The 16,439-nt window shown below is 49.6% G+C and overlaps 1 protein-coding gene across 1 annotated transcript; it reads right to left on the minus strand.

Annotated features, from left to right (window-relative positions):
* Positions 1–3,292: 3,292 nt before the first annotated feature.
* Positions 3,293–6,048, minus strand: SOX2 (SRY-box transcription factor 2). The gene has a single exon (XM_054983102.1). The coding sequence runs from the start codon at positions 5,547–5,549 to the stop codon at positions 4,575–4,577; it is 975 nt and encodes a 324-aa protein (XP_054839077.1). The 5' UTR covers positions 5,550–6,048; the 3' UTR covers positions 3,293–4,574.
* Positions 6,049–16,439: the final 10,391 nt, after the last annotated feature.

The following is a 16,439-nucleotide window of genomic DNA, read 5'->3' on the forward strand; positions in this document are numbered from 1 at the left end:
AATAAGTACAGCTATTACAACCAAATCTACTAGCAGTCTAAATAATTAATTGAACCATTGCTCTCTGACCCCTGCAAAGTCCAATAGGGACCCGTTTGTAGTAATGATACCCCCCAAACGAGCCCTTGTCAAATATTCATTTAGTGGTTAATTCGAGCCATTTCCCCTTGGGACAGGCTGTAATACCAGCCTCTTCGGTTTGCCAAGAAACCCTGTTAATCTACCTCTCCAGGTCAGCAAAATATTTTAACACCCGGTCCTTAAAACGCTGGGGTAAAGGGGGGCGGGGGGAATCACAGGGGATCTCTTAATCTTTATCCAAGGTCTGTTTTTCGGTTTTGGGTCCCCACCCCCCACACACGCAAACTGAGATTAGGTTTAGGGCAATGCGACAGGTCGCCTCTTCCCTCAACTTGAAACCAACGTGCCTGATTTGAGGGCGAGAATAGGTGGAGATATCGGCCACCTCCACCCCAAAAAGGATCATGAGGCGCTCCATCCGAATAGAAAAGAAACCACAGCGGAGGTGCAAAAAGAGGAAGGGGCCTGTTGCTGTCATTATTCGGAGAGCCTGCAAGCAGCTCTACTTCTATTTGCAAAAGCTGTTCTTTTTTTAAAAAAGAAGTAGCAGCATTCGGATTTGCATGTATAACCGGCTCATTTTACTGCGAATGTCTCCTGGTGCAGAAGAGAAACGGTTTCAGAACGCATCCTCTTAGTAACAACACATTCCCCAAGTAGTTTTTTTTAAAAAAAAAAAATACAAATTTCGGCCCCGTTTCAAATGGGGGGGGGGGAGTGCTGCTGAATTTATTTCATATTATTGGTTTAATGGCAGCTATCTTTTCAGCTGTATAACCTCCCCACACACCATTTCCAAGCCCGATTCGGCCCCCTTTTCTTTCTCAGACTTTAATTCACAGGATAACATTAATCATTAAAATATAAACATATTTATCAAAATCAGTAGTGAATGTAGGGAGAGAAAAATTTGGAAAGCCTACTTTGAAAAACTTAAATGTGGGGGAAGGAGAGGGGCTCTTGGATAACCCTCGCGGATGCATCAGCGATTCCTGCCGAGTTCTTTTGCCTTCATTAAGGGTGGGCTGAGGACAGGAGGACGTCAAATTCCAAATAATAACCCAACCTTTCTGTCAGAATCCGGCCTAGTGCGGGCAAATGAACAGATAGCAACTGAGAGACTTCAATCTCAGAGGAAGCGAAGGCGCCGGCATAAATGAGTTGGGGATCGGTCTAATAGAAAACGGGGCCTGCAGAAAACCGTTTCCTTTTGCAGATTTGAGATTCACCAAAGGATAGGTTTCTGATAAAAATAAGAACAATCCTAAATTCAGGTCGAAGATCGCATTCTGCAGTTTCATAGGAAAGTAATCTATCGAGTTCAGTGGGACTTCCTTCCAAGTATGTGGTGGAGGATCGGCGAGGCCACTTACAGTGCAATCCTATACACTGTTACTCCAGTCTAAGCTCATTGAGGGTCAATGTCCTTAGACTGGGGCAGCTATGCACCGGATCTCACTGTTAGATGCACACATTTAACAAGGAAAGAACAGAACTGATTTCAAACAAGCGCGCTCCGGAAATTAAGGACGACGTTCGGTTCGAAACATCTTCACAGGAAAGTAAGTCCCACCTAAGTATGTTTAGGACCTGGGACGGGAAAGGGAATCCCATTCAAAGCCAAGCCACTGCCCAAGTTTTGGCTGAGATGCCAGTAAACTTCTAAATGCAAACCAACCAGACTGACGCTCTTCACTAGCACAGAGGCGCTGCTTTCACAGGCCAGACCTGCTATTCCCCTCCTCGCAAACAGTCGACACAAAGGCACTACTGATTCGCCACCAACCGCAACAAGATAGATCTCAGGTGGGGAAAGCTCTAACTGAGGGTTTGGGTTCAACTCGGGCAGTTATGCACGCGGAAAACGGCTCCACGGGCCTGGCTGGCCTGGAAGGTCTTCCGGCCGTAGAGCCTTGCCTCCGGCTCGACCGTCGCTGCTTTATTCCTTCGGCGCTTAAAAAACTGCACTCCGGGGCTCAGCTCCAATTCTTAGAATAGGGCGCCATCGATTTCAATGACACTTATTGCCCCTAATAGGGGAGCTCAGGAGGGCAGCCAGAGACGGAGGCCGTCACGATCCCTTCCGAGAGGAATGCCCAAGTTTTAAACGCGTTTACGCGAAAGTAAGTCCGATTGCTTCAGGCTGGAAAGGACTTCCAGGGAATGCCACCGAAGTCTCGCTGAGTTCAATGGCACTTCCTAAGCAGGCCGGCGCCTTGGCAAAACCCGAGAAGCCAGAAATGTGGCGGGGGGATACAACAAGAATGGGAGAAAGTGAAACAAAATCTACCTCTGCCGACTGCGGTGCTCTTCTTTTACGCGCCGGGCTCCCCTTTCGCTTTGTGGAGGGGGCAGGGGGCTTGACTTTCGCTGCTTTCCCCAGAAAGCGGCCTGCTACACGTCGCCGGTGAGTTATGAGCTAGGAGTCAAGAGAGCGCTTTGCTGAAAGCCTGGGGCATTACAAGATGGTTAGGATCGTTATTGTTATTAATAATAGCATTTAACTCCGCACTGTCGCGCCTCCCCCCACCCAGGCGCACATGCCAGGGACGCCCCCTCCAATTAAAAAAGTGAAAGTTTAGAAAGTCGCAAACTGCCCCAAACCGCCCCCCCCATGTAACAGCTGTCCTTTTCTGCATTGCTGATACAATTATCTTGAATCCTTGACGTTGCAAAGCCCCCCCCCCCCATAGCCTTCTCTCTAACAGAGGCCGCAGTTTCCAAAGGAGAGCGATCGCCCGGGGGATGAGAGAAGACACGCACCTGGTCGGGTTGCTTCCTTTCCGCTCAGGTGAACAGCCGGCCTCAGCTTAAGCCTCGGATCTTGGTCATCCTCGGACTGGCAACAAGTGCTCTTCTCCCGCAGCCCGCATCAACACACCTTGTTCGCACGCGAATACGTTATATTGCAAAAAATAAGCAGAACCCTCCCCGCTCCCGTAGAACTCGCGAGCCGATCCAGTTGCCCGAGGGGAACGCGCGTTCCTCTGCCGAATTTCGAGAGGTTTCATATGATTCTGAGCGGAAGCTTAACTGGCATGGAAACTCGTGTTTCAAAACTCAAACAGCGAAAGAGTTCCGCCATGCCACAGGCTCTTTTCTTTCAGATTCGATTATTTTAGAATTAATCCTTGATCAGCGGGGTTGATTTTTTTAAAAAAACGCCATTGCACGCTGCTTTCTAGAAAAAATAAATCGAAGACTCAAAGTGTCATTTCAGTGTCCATATTTCAAAAATTTATTTTTTTTCTCAAACTGTGCATAATGAAATAGAAACTTAATTCAAATATGAATCTGTTTATAAGGATGGTATTAGTTCAAATATATACGTTTGTATATATATACATACATATACATGTATGTGTGTGTGTATACACGCATACACGTGTGTGTGTATATATATTCATGGACTGCCGGCGGACTGATTTCAAATAATACACAGCCGAGTCTTTAAAATACAACTACGGGAAATGAGGAGGGACAAAAATAAAAGAACTTAAAATATTGTCACAATAAATTTACAGAAATATTACAAACCATAAGAAAATATTTCAAACAATAATTTCAGATTGCTGTTTTGCTGTTTTTTTCGCTGAATAGGATGAAGGGTTGAAACAAAAAAAATGCTATTTTAAATTAACAAACGTGTGTGAAGCTGCAAGTCAATTTTTGCTCTTTAACAACATGTAAAAAATTTAGTACACCCTAAACTTTTGCCCTTTTATTAAAAAAAACAGTTCAATGGTATGCAAGTACTTATTCTATTTATTTTTTGCCTTTTGTACAATTCCTAAAACAATTAAAACGCCCAGATCTTTGTTTTAAAATAATATTCAACTCCCTTTTTTTGCAGCTGCTATAAATCCCATCTGCTATTATCCCAGGTCTTAAGTAGACTCTGATGTAGTTTAAAAATAATTGGCAAATTCTCAAGTTTTTTTTTACTCTCTCTCTCTCTCTCTCTCTCTCTGTCTTTTTTAATATAAACAATGGACATTTCGATTGCCATGTTTATTTTGATAAATACTGTACAAAAGTCGCTTGCAAATATTAAAACATTTCCCTCCCCGCCCCAGCTCTTCCTCCCTTCTTCCCCCCTTCGCCCTTTCCTACGTCGCTTTCTGGAGACTAGCTCTAAAGATTATTGGTAAAAGACTTTAAAAAAAAACTTTCTGCCAAGTTCCTACCGTTTCCACTGGAAGTTTAGGGGGAAAACAAGTTTGGTGGAGTCGGATCCCTTCCCACAGGAGAGGGGCGGGGGGGGGGGAGATCTATACAAGTTCCTTGGTGGGTTTTGGATTTCGGGTGTGTTTGTTTCGCCCTCCCCAGTTTCTCTCTGTACAAAAATAGTGTCCCCCCAGAAAAAAAAGAGAAAAGGGGGGAAAGAAGCCAGCAAAGTTCCGAATTTCTGCTCCAAGCTTGTCGGTCGGTTCCGGTCTCTCTCCACTCCTCTCCCCCCAGCCCAGCCCCGCACAGCCCCCCCCCCCCAGGTCTTACATATGCGATAGCGGCAGCGTGCCGTTTATAGCCGTGCCCGGCACCGGTGCGTTCTGGTAGTGCTGCGACATGTGCAGTCTACTAGGGGCGGCCGGCTCGGCCACTTCGGCGCCGGGCAGGTACATGCTGATCATGTCCCGGAGGTCTCCGGTCTGGCAGGGCGCGCGGGAGTGCGAGGAGGAGGTGACGACGGGCGGGCTGGCGCTGGCCTCGGTCTTGACCACCGAGCCCATGGAGCCCAGGGCCATGCCAGGCGCGGCGCCCTGCTGGGAGTAGGCCATGCCGCCGTAGGTGGGCGAGCCGTTCATGTAGCTCTGCGAGCCGCCCATGGAGTTGTACTGGAGGGCGCCCACGTCGTAGCGGTGCATGGGCTGCATCTGGGCGGCGGCGGCGGCGGCGTTGAGGCCCGGGTGCTGCGGGTAGGCCAGCTGCTCCTGCATCATCCCGTAGCCGCCGTTGGCCCAGCCGTTCATGTGCGCGTAGCTGTCCATGCGCTGGTTGACGCCCGCCGCCGCCGCCGCCGCCGCCGCGCCCAGCGTGGCCCCGACGCCGCCGGCCATGGCGTTGGAGGCCGGCGCCAGCAAGCCGCCGGGCAGCGTGTACTTATCCTTCTTCATCAGCGTCTTGGTTTTCCGCCGCGGCCGGTATTTATAATCCGGGTGCTCCTTCATGTGCAGGGCGCGCAGCCGCTTGGCCTCGTCGATGAAGGGCCGCTTCTCGGCCTCCGACAGCAGCTTCCACTCGGCGCCCAGGCGCTTGGAGATCTCCGAGTTGTGCATCTTGGGGTTCTCCTGGGCCATCTTGCGCCGCTGGCCCCGCGACCACACCATGAAGGCGTTCATGGGCCGCTTGACCCGGTCCGGGCTGTTCTTCTGCCCGGCCGCCCCCGAGGCGCTGTTCCCCCCCGGGCCTCCCCCCGGCGCCTGCTGCGGGGCGGGCGGCTTGAGCTCGGTCTCCATCATGCTGTACATTCAAGCGGCGGGGCGAGCCGGGAGGGTGGCCAGGCAGAGGCAGCGGGCGGCGTCCCGGGCTGGGCTCGACGGCTCCGGGAGGGGCAGGCAGGGAGCGCGCCCCCCCACAAGAACCTCCCCCGCGCCGATCAGGAGCGCGATCCGGGTCCGCTGGCGGGCGCGCAGTTGAGGCGACTCATAACAAAGGCGGCGCGGCGCGGCTCGAGTGCGGAAAGTTCCTTCTGCCGGCGCCTCTGCGCCTTTTCTCGCCGGATCGCCGGGGCTGGAGGAGGCGGCCGAAGTCCCCTTTCGCCCTGTCGCTCGGCGCCCTTTTTGTTGTTCCTGGCGGCCCCAGACGCACGCAGAGACACACAGGCGCACTCACTCTGGCTCGCTCGCTCGCTGCCTTTCCCTTTCTCTCTCTCTCTCTCTGCCTTGACAACTCCTGATACTTTTTTGAACAAGTTAATAGACAACCGTCCATGTGATGGGGGGCTTGTCAGGGAATAAATGCCTTCGCCCCGGCCAATCAGCGCCTGCCGGCTCCTCCACTGAGCGCCAGCCTCGACGGCCGGTTTTGCATGAAAGGGGGCGGGGCCTCGGCCGGGACGCGCGGCTGGGCCGCGGGAGGGGCGGGGCGGGCCGGGGGCGGGCCTTGCAGGCAGCCACTCCGCGGCCCCTCCGGAGCTCCTCTTACAAGCAACAGGTCACACACGCCTCGGGGAGGAAGTGTGTAAACAGCCTTGTTGCCACGTTCAAAACAACAACAACAACACTACAACGCTCGCCTTGCAACGGTTCCGAGGGAGGGGGCGACTTTGTTGGCAAGGAGGGGAGAGAGAGGGAAGCGCCCCCCCGGGCTTCTTTTGGGGGTTCTGGACTACAGCCCGGGAGATCTGCTCCGGCTTGGCTGCCTTTTCCAGCCGCCTCGGCGGATTCCTTCAGTGGATCCTCCGCAGCCTCTTTCCCAGCCTCAAAGGTCGCCAAACCAGGGGAAGGCAGAGGAGTTCCCTCTGGGTTTCGACCCTCCCCGGCAAGCAATGCTAAAGCCTGACCATAAGAATATGTGCCAGATCCCTCCCGCTAGGCCTCGATCCACCAGGCCTCGCCATGTAGTAAACAGGTCAGTGGCCTCGCATCTCCGTTCGGGGCCAATGGCACACAGTGGTACCGGCTGGACCCTGGAAGCGCGCTCTGAGTCGCTCAGTCGCCCCAGCAGGCCTCCCTCGGCCTGTTGACGCCCAAGCCCGAGAATCTTGGGCGCGCTGACGTGAGTGCGGACCCCGGAGAACTTCAGTCCCTACACCGAGCAAACCTGCATCTCCTGGGAATGTCACAAAGCAGGACACGACAACGCTGTCTAGGATCCAACCTCTGTGGGCCTCTACCTGGCACTCCCAAACCCATCCCTTCCCTTTTGACACATGGGATTTACCTCTGAGTAACGGGGAGGCGGTTTCTGTTTTTTTTTCCTGACCAACACCGAGTTCCCTCCAGGCTTTTGGGCCTCCGCCCCGCCTGCATGCCTGACCACCACGCCAAGCTCGGCTCCGGCTCTCCCCTCCCTACTCATCCGGAGAGAGACCTCTGCAGGCTCCTCGGAACCAGAGTGCCACCTGACGCTTGTCTTTGCCCCTGCTCTCGCTTCTCCTCCAGATGAGAGACTCGCTCCCCCACGGGAATATCAGCCTTCCATCTCGATGCCCAGCGCACCCCTCAACCCTCCCCCCATCGCTCCTTAGGGCAGTTTGCAAAGTGAGGCCTCATTTCCCACGCCAGACAGACTCGGAAAGCTCAGGTAGAAGAAGAGGGGGGGGGAGGCGATAGAGGAGAGGGGAAGGGGGAGACGCGCAGCCTGCATTTGGGAGGGGGGTGTGAGGCAGAAGGGAGCGCGCGTGAGCGCGCCCCCACCGGTCCTCTTTTTGCAAAGCTGATGGGGGTGGGTGGGTTGAGGGGTGTTCCAAAGGTGAGCCGCAGCTGTTGCAAACAGGTAGTTTTGCTAGCCCTGCTGTCGCTGCAGGCAGCTAAACAAAGCGCCGGCTAAGTTTACTTGGCTGCTCTTGTTGGGATCTTTGTTGCGAAAACGCGCTTGGAGACAAAGAGAGACACACGGAGCAATCCCACCCCCTCCCCGAGCCGTTTCTGCTTATAAAACGCTTCCGCACTCGGGACTCCCTTTCTCCCCAACCCGGGAACGCCAAGACGGCTATCAGCGGGCGCGCTCTTTTTGCTGGGAAACGCAGGGAAAGAAATGATTTCCTGATCCTCGAGACTCCTCCTCCCTTCGCTCTCACGCCTTTTCGAGGGGGGGGGGCTTTCAGACCACGCTAAGAACATTCACTGGGCTACGTTTGCTTAGGGGAAAGGAAGTCCCTCTCAGCCAAAGAAACCTCTGCTTTTTCTTTTAAAAAGTTTGCTTCAACTTGAAAAGGATCGCTTTGGGAAAGAGGAAGGCAGCTTCTCCAGTAATCTTCATTTTTAATGTAATTTCCTTGAGCTTGCCCAAGTAGGCAAAAACAAGAGAGAGAGAGAGAGAGAGAGAGAGAGAGAGAGAGAGAGAGAGAGAGAGAGAGAGAGAGAGAGAGAGAGAGTTTTAACTGCTTTTTAAAAATCGTAACTGGATCTGAATTCTTTTTTAAAAGCTGGAAAAGTGATTCTGAAACACAAAAGAATGGGAGCAATGGCTGGAAGGGCGCCCTGGACTTTTAGAACCGGGGGTTTTACGAATGGGGTTGGTGCTCCCCCTACTGGCCAATTCGCTTCCCCCCTCCCAAAAAAGCCTCTCAATTTTTTACTGTGTAAAGAAGATGCTTCATAGCAGGCCCCCTCCCCAAACAACGACAGCAACAAAGCGACCGTTTGCTACTGGGACAACGAATAAGATATTGTCGCTTCTCTTACGCCGATGAGCCCAGACCATCTCTATCAGTAGAACGCCATTGAGAAGGTCGCTATTACTACACCGGCAATACGGAAGTCTGTGAATTAGAAAAAGGACTCTGGGGGCTGCGATCCTCCCAGTAGCAAACTCACAACGCAGCCTTCTTGATCGGACTGACTGGCATCGCCCCAGGATCGTGGCCCAGCCCTTGTGACTGTCCTCGCGCAGAACAACACACACACACCCAGTGCAGTCTTAATTGTCCAGACTCCGTCGTTAACTTGGCTGTTGTTTACACTTTAGCATAAATACTTGATAACGTCCTTAAAAAAATCTTATGCATAATTAAGTTCGAAGAAAAGGGGCGGGTGTGGGAGGCAGTCATTTGGTCTCTGTGAATACAACGATAACTGATTGTTGGTGGGGAATATTTTTTAAACCCTGTAGTGATCTGGTGGATAAGGAACATGGGGAAGCCCCCCCACCCCCATAAATAGATGCGTGTTACTGGCACTGAGCTCTATAATAACACAGTTAAGAGGTTAAAGTGGCTGGTTTGGCTCTTTGTTAATTGCATTTATCATCTAAATAAGGTATGAAGCTATCTAACAATTGGGTTATCACGAGTATTTACCGCTTTATTTTAATTAGCCGTGTTTTCCTTATCAGTGCAATGAACTGTCTCCGGCATACATACATAATAATGCGCTATAGAAAAATAAGATAAAAGCGATAGCACGTTTCATGCTATCTCCCTCCCCCCCTCCGTCATTTTCTTTTCAGGCCCTAGGTATGTATTTGCACGGGTCGAGATCTTGGCTTCTCTCTTAAGGAACATTTGTGCCCGTCTGCCACTGTACAAGAGTCTTCTTCATGCCAGCAACCCCCCCCCCATCCATGTCTCCCTCCTCCAATGGTAGGATAGGGACATTATATAAAAGGAAACCCAGAGAGCGACGTTTTAATCTGGGTGGTTTTAAAACTGACTGCCTGGCGTACAATTCATGGCAACGAAATAAAAAGCCCCCTTCCAATGTTTTCTAGTGATGGACAATTGCGGGGAGGGCTGAAGGTTGGATTCATATTTATTTTCTTTCTGACCTGAACTACCACTCAACCCAGAAAAGCTTTGGGGGTATACAATCTGGCATATCCATATCCCCTGCAAAAAATAAAAAGTGTGTGTGTACGAGTGCATTGGAAGGGGGTTCTTACTTACACACACACGTTTCTCCCAACTCCATCTTCAAACTTAGCAAGCAGTCTTGGGGAGACTGAAAGGTTGCAACCCCCCCCTCTTTTTTTTGGTCCTTAGCTGCAAATAGGGTTTAACTTGCAGCAATTAGGCGGGAACTAGCCAAGCGTCTTACTATTATGATGCTCGTTAAAAACCCTTCTTTTCTACATCTGCATTTGAGTGTGTTCTCCTGCACTCTTAATCTTCTTATGGAAATGAAGGCGAGCGGCAGGGAACCGGCGGAGACTTAGAGAATGTCCTTGTTAGGATGGAATTTCTCAGCATTGTTAATTAGCAGAGTTTGACGACCACCAGTATTGGGGTGGGGGTGGGGAGGCTCTGTTTAACCACTCACAAACCCTTTGGCTAGGAAGAGCCCAGCCCCCCCTTTAAAAATGTGTAATTTGAAGGGGAGATGGGGGGGGAGAAAACTCTGAAAAGAGTCTCTCCTGTTTGACAGTTGGGGGCTAGGAGAATTTTTATCTCCTTGTGAAATAATTACTGCCTTGATAACTCAATTTTCTGCGAAATGTCAACTTGCAAGCTCTAAAGTTTTAATTTCATTACCCCAAAGGAATTTTTTTCTTTCAAAAACCGAACGAATATACAAATATCTCCTTCTTACAAATCTGAATACAACCTTTTTAAAAAATCAGATTTATCTACGGTGTTTTTTTTTAAAAAAAACAACAACTAGCTAACTGGGCCCCACTTCCTAGAGGATGCAGAAAGAATCACGATGTGGATGAATGGGGAGGAGAAGGGGGGGAGAGATTTACAGAAGCAAATTCACACAGTAAATCCACTGCAAGGAAGGACAGGAGCCTATAGATGGGGAGGATTCGAGATGTGAAGATTTTATGGCTCCTGGTTAAAAGAGAAACCGAGAACTCATATCACAACTAACACAAATTGTTAACCCCCCCCCCCTTCAAATAAGACTGCAGTGTTCTGCGGTCTTTAAAAGCGTTGACACCTTATAAGCTAAATAAACAAGCAAAGGTATCCCTGGAGGCCGCTCCTGGCTAACGAGGGCAATATAACAGATCTAATATAATTACATCACCACAGCGAGGCCCACTAATGTGTATTTAGCCCGTCACTTTGCAATTAATAGAGCAGATTGTTCATATCGTATTAGCTTTGCGGTGTGCCTACGTGTAGCTATAATACATAACACTTCCATTGCGATTGTATCAGTCATCTGTTATATCGCATCCCATCAGCTAGCCCTAAACCGTGCTATGCTTATTAATATTGGCAGTACAGATAAACATTTGGAGAGCTTTGCAGATTTTTGAAGGTGCGCCGAGGAGATGGCTTTTCTTTTGGACGTTAATCAACATTCCATTTATGGATGCTAGGCAAAACACATCGCCAATTTTCCAGGAAGTGAATGTACAAGTTTTCGGGGATGGGGGCTGTCCATGGAGGAAACGTTGTGACTGTGTGCAGCTGGAGAAAAGAGGAAGAGGTGCGTGATGTAAATAGCTCCACGCTGGAGAAAAACCTAATCCATGCTATTCACATTTGAATTTTTTAAAAAATTGAACTTTGAGAGTATTTAATCTGCTTTTTGTTCTTGGGCGTCCGGCAAACCGCCCGATTGCCACGCGTAGTAGTATAATATGTAACAACTGGGGAAGGGGGGAGGGAGGGGATGCCAATAAACTATTCCTTACAACTTTTTAATCTAATAATTCAAGGACTCTCCGGTTTGTCTCTATCACCAGCCTCTCAAAAACAAGAAAGAATGCACGTCAAACTTTGAATCTCCAGACCTAAAGGATAATTAATTAATTAAATAATTACATGAGCGAGGGAGGGAGGGAGGGAGGGAGGGAGAGAGAAAGAAAGAAAGAAAGAAAGAAAGAAAGAAAGAAAGAAAGAACAAACACTTTCCTACTTTTAAAGTATTGCCAAACAATCAAACTAAGAATTTCCTATTTAGACGAAATAAAATTTGAAAACAAACAAAATCAAGTAGCCAAACTAAAAATCTCCCAAATCTTCTGCAATCGTAGTACGATGAAAAGAGAAAACGATGCTCTGATAACAGAGAAGCTGAAGAGCAAATTTGCAACAAACACCTGTTACAGTGATAAGAAATTTCCTACTGGCTTCAAAATAATTTTAGACGGACTACTCCAGAGTAAGCAGTTTGCCTTTAGGTCACATGTGCATCTTTCTACTCCCAATAAATAAATAATTACACTTAAATTTCGTGTTAATTAACCCAGATCCTCAATTTCTTGTTCATAGTCGAGTATAAGCCTCCCCCCCCCCCACCGTTCAGAACTGTGCACTCCATTGGATTTTATTGGCGCTAAGTGAAGAATATTTAGGATCCCAGACAAGTTTCTAAAGTTGCAATATTACACTGGGTGATCTTGAACGAAATACCATTAAATTGAGTACCTGAGTCGATGTATTTGCAGGTGGGCTCTTTCACAATCTATTTGTTCAGCTATATGTTAGTTTTCAAATTTGTGGCTACCCTACCCTATTGCATTAGTTTTCATTGAAGGTCCTAACTGTTGATCAAATCGTATGTTTGCTCCGTGAAAGTCCCAGCTACTGATTATATTTTACTCGCAGTACGTAATCCGCCTTGAAACTTAGCGAGAAAGGTGGAATAATAATAATAATAATAATAATAATAATAATAATAATAATAATAATATGGAACCAGCTTTATGACTTTTGCAGTAAAGACAGTAAATGTTCGTATCCTCCCCCCCTACCCAGTGCATAGAAAGTGTCAGAAACAGTTATGTCCTTTTTGAGCTCCCATACTCGGGGTAGTTTGGTTAGTAGTTATTCCGGGATAACACATCCCCTTTATATTGAGTCCCATTTCTTGGAAATAAATTCCATAGAATTCAGAGGGACTTACTTTCCAAACGACGTGTTTAGACTCAGGCGCCTTCTTAAGCACCCTTGTAATCCTGACATTAATTCCACTGATCAATCCTTTTTTTATTTCCCATTCTCTCCCTCCACCCCGAATACATTTAGGTCACATCCCTTCCTTTGGAAAGAAAAACAAGATCCACCACTTTGCAAATAAAGAGCAAAATTCCAACACTAATAAATCCTTTTTTAGAAGGCCTTAAGCCAGGATTATTTGGGGACTGGTCATTTTTCATTTAAAGTATAGGGTTGCAATCCCATGCATTTTTACTTGGGAGTAAGCCCCACCAAATTAATTACTGGAAAGAAATTGACATAATTTTTAAAAATGTAAATAAGACTGCGTCAAGTGGTGTCAGGTCCCAGCTGGCCAAACTTGATCATGGGGAGACTGGGCGCACTTGGTTGGGAGTAAGTTCTGTTGAAGTCTGTGGAAGTTACTTCTAAATAAATATGCTTTGGATCAAGTCTTACTTGGGAGTAAGGCCCGGAGAGTTCAAAGGCATTTATACCCAAGTAAAATGGTTCAGTCCAAATATCTGGACGCATTTTAAATGCCTTCCATTAAGATAGATTCAGGTCGGTAGCCGTGTTGGTCTGCGGTAGAACAGCAGGATTTGAGTCCAGTGGCACCTCAGAGACCAGTTAGCCCATGCCCTGGAAATCTAGTTGGTTTCTAAAATGCCACTGGATCCAAAAACGGAAAGACTGGAGGTAAATTGCAGAGAAAGCCATCAGAACCCCTGCCATAGCGGATCAGGCCGAAGTCGCCTTGCTTCCTCCGATCCCAAATGCAATGGCCTGGAAATCCGTCTCATTGATCAGCGAGAGACTTGGCGGGCAAAGATGGATGAGGCTCCGGATATTAAATCGGTTTAAAGCCACGTGGAATGGGAAACCTGCTACTAATCCCACTGGAGTCAATCCGGCACACAGTTGACTTCGGTAGGAACTGCGCTGGACTACACCACGAGGTAACACCCCCCCCCCCCCCGAAAAAAACTGGACGTGGGTACTGCGGACAATGCCGTCCCTAAGACATCCCTTCCAAGTCCCTGAAAAGCTGCCGTCTGTTCACAGCCCAACACCCGATCCTGAATGCATTCGTCAGGGAAAATAAATCTCCTTGCAATCAATGGGGCTTTTCTCTTCCAAGGAACTGCGCTCGAATCTGCCCGCAGTCGGTGCAACTTGGAAGGAAGTAAAATGTTCCGTCCTGGGACGTCCCTGGGCGGGGGGGGATCTTTCTTGGGGCGGACCTGCTCCCGCCTGGTTGCCTTCGGAATGGCTGTGGATTGCCAATGCCTCCTTCCGCCCCCCTTTCCCAAGAACACGACCCGAAGACCAGACCCTTTGGGAGCCCGTGGGGCATTCGCCCCTCAAACAGAACTGGGCAAAGGCGCTCTGGGAAGGGGCAGCAGTGCTGGGGAGGGATGGGCGGCGGCGAGGCCCTGGGGAACTGTCCTCGGCGGCTTTCTGAAGCCAGAAGCGGCGGCAACGTTTGCGAGCAGGACAGCTTGCCGCATAAAATAGAAACACGCGCAGCCAAATGTGTTGTTGTGACTAGGAGACGTTTCCGGGCTGCCACGATTCCCTCCGGCGCTCGGTTGTAATGAGGCAGGATGGATGGGTCTGATGGGGCCGCGTTTGCCGGAGAGCAGGGTGGTGGCGCTCATTGGCGGGGCAGACGGGCACAAGGCCTCTCTGGCTGTTCAGATTCGCGGCGACGAGCCCCTGTAAACGTGTCGAGGCGGCTCCCCTTCTTCCAGACCTCTCCGGAAATCGCCCCAAGAGCTCAAGTGCTCCACGTGGCCAGTGGCCCTAAAGGGCCTTTTGTGGCCCGGACCCGCCTGGTCTTTGAAAAGCGAGAGAACCTCCTGAAAAGGAGCCTCTTAGGCTCCAGGTACACACGCGCTTTTCCTTCGGACTCGCATATCGACTCCAGTTAAATCAACCTGAATTAACGGGGTCTCGTTGGGTATAAGAATCTTAGCGCATTTGAAAAGGGTTGTCCACAAGAACCTGATGAAATGCTGTCTTCAGAAGGAACTCAACTACATGCTCTTTGGGGTGGTAACAAGAGTCTGGAAATCTGGTTGGTCTTTAAGGTGCTACTGGACCGAATCATAGAATCATAGGGTTGGAAGGGACATCTAGGGTCATCTAGTTCAACCCCCTGCACAATGCAGGAAATTCACAAATAACACCCCCCCCCACACACACACACGCACACGCACACACCCAGTGACCTTTGCTCCATGGCCAGAAGACGGCAAAACACCGTTCTGGCAAAACGGAATCTAAATCAGGACAATGGCTCACTTTCAGGAAGGCATGCAGCACCTGAAAGCAGAAGTCTGGAATGTGAAGAATGGAACACAGAGAGAAAAACTGGTCCCTGTCTAGTTTCAGGTGGGCAACCCTGTCGGTCTGCAGTAGGACAGCAAGACTGGAGTCTAGGAGCACCTTAAAGACCAACAGGATTTTCAGGACAGAAGCTTTGGAAGGGCCAAGCCCTTAAGGTGCTCCTGGACTCCAGTCTTACTCATGTCTCTGTGTACTTATTCTTAGGATGGATGGGTAGGGCAAGTGGGCATTGAGCCCTGCTGGATGCGACCATCTACTCCAGCATCCATCACACAGCCGCCAACCAGTTGCTCTGGAGGGCCGACTAGCAGGGCATAGAGGCCAAGAATATTTCCATGTCCATTTATTGTATGTCCCTAATATATTCCCACATAGAGGAAAAAGGGATGGATATGGGAACATTTTGAGTAAGGGGGTACATTCTTTTGTACATCTTCTCCCGCTTTGCCACAATCAATAGGCAACTAAACCTGGCCTTCTAGCTATTAAGGTTGCCCAGTGCTCCATCTTGGCAAGAATGGTTGGGGTTTCATCTCCGGGAGAACAAACAAAAGAGCCACCTGAACGGAGACGGGTGGAGTCGGGGGTCAGCTAGAATGTTTGCCAGCCGCACTGTCTCTCCCAGGGTTTGAGAAAAGCTAAGGCAGCCAGGAAAGGAGGGCTGCGAGCCTCACCAAACCGCCTTCCGAAGCCAGGCCAGGGCAGCAGATGGACCCAACCCGGCAAGGGGACGACTCGCATCAGTGTGGAGTCACCCGCAATAAACCCGGGTTTAAACCAAATTTACACCCTAGTGGTGCACACACTATCGAAGCCGGTTGACTTTTAGGGACCCGGTCAGGAACTGAGGTATTTCCCCTTGGAAATGCCATGGATTGCGCCCCTGCGTTTCTCCTCTGCGGGCTTGAGGAACTGGGCCCTTCCCATCACAACGGAGAGAGCAGGAATGGGGATTTTAAATCCCAAAGGGAGTAGGAGACCGGCATGGACGCAGCCGTTCCCCAAGTCCTTTCCAAGGATCATCAGTAAACAGCACACACAAATACGCGTAGGCCAGGTCTGCTTCGAATCCCTTTTCTTGTAATCCGCCGCGGGTCTCAGTGAGAAAGGCGGACTAACAACAACCACAATAATAATTCAGGCGTTGATGTTTCTGCACCACTAACAGTGCAGTCCTAAGGTCAGTTCCTTCAGTCTAAGCCTGTTGAAATCCATGGTCTTAGATTGGCGTAGCTCTGCTTAAGATTGCACCGTAATGTTCCTGCCACGGGAAATTCGGGTGTCTTTCAGGTGCCACCTGAGGGGATTCAGGATCGGGACTGAGGTTTTGTGTCAGGCTCTTTGCGCCAAAGCAGTTACCCGCAGAGATGGGGAAGGCTTCATGCACCGGCCCGATTCTTCTATGGTTTTGAGAGTAACCCTTAAAAGCCCCCCCCTTTCCCTTTACAGAGAAGAGGCCCCGGCAGCTTCGGTGTTTTGTTCTGCAAAGCACTTCCCCACGGAGGACAAAAGC

The sequence above is a fragment of the Eublepharis macularius genome, chromosome 6 (assembly GCF_028583425.1).
Source record: "Eublepharis macularius isolate TG4126 chromosome 6, MPM_Emac_v1.0, whole genome shotgun sequence".
NCBI lineage: Eukaryota > Metazoa > Chordata > Lepidosauria > Squamata > Eublepharidae > Eublepharis > Eublepharis macularius.

Bases quoted from the DNA above. Each gene is read 5' to 3' on its own strand.
- SOX2 (XM_054983102.1), bottom strand. From the start codon at position 5,549: ATGTACAGCATGATGGAGACCGAGCTCAAGCCGCCCGCCCCGCAGCAG.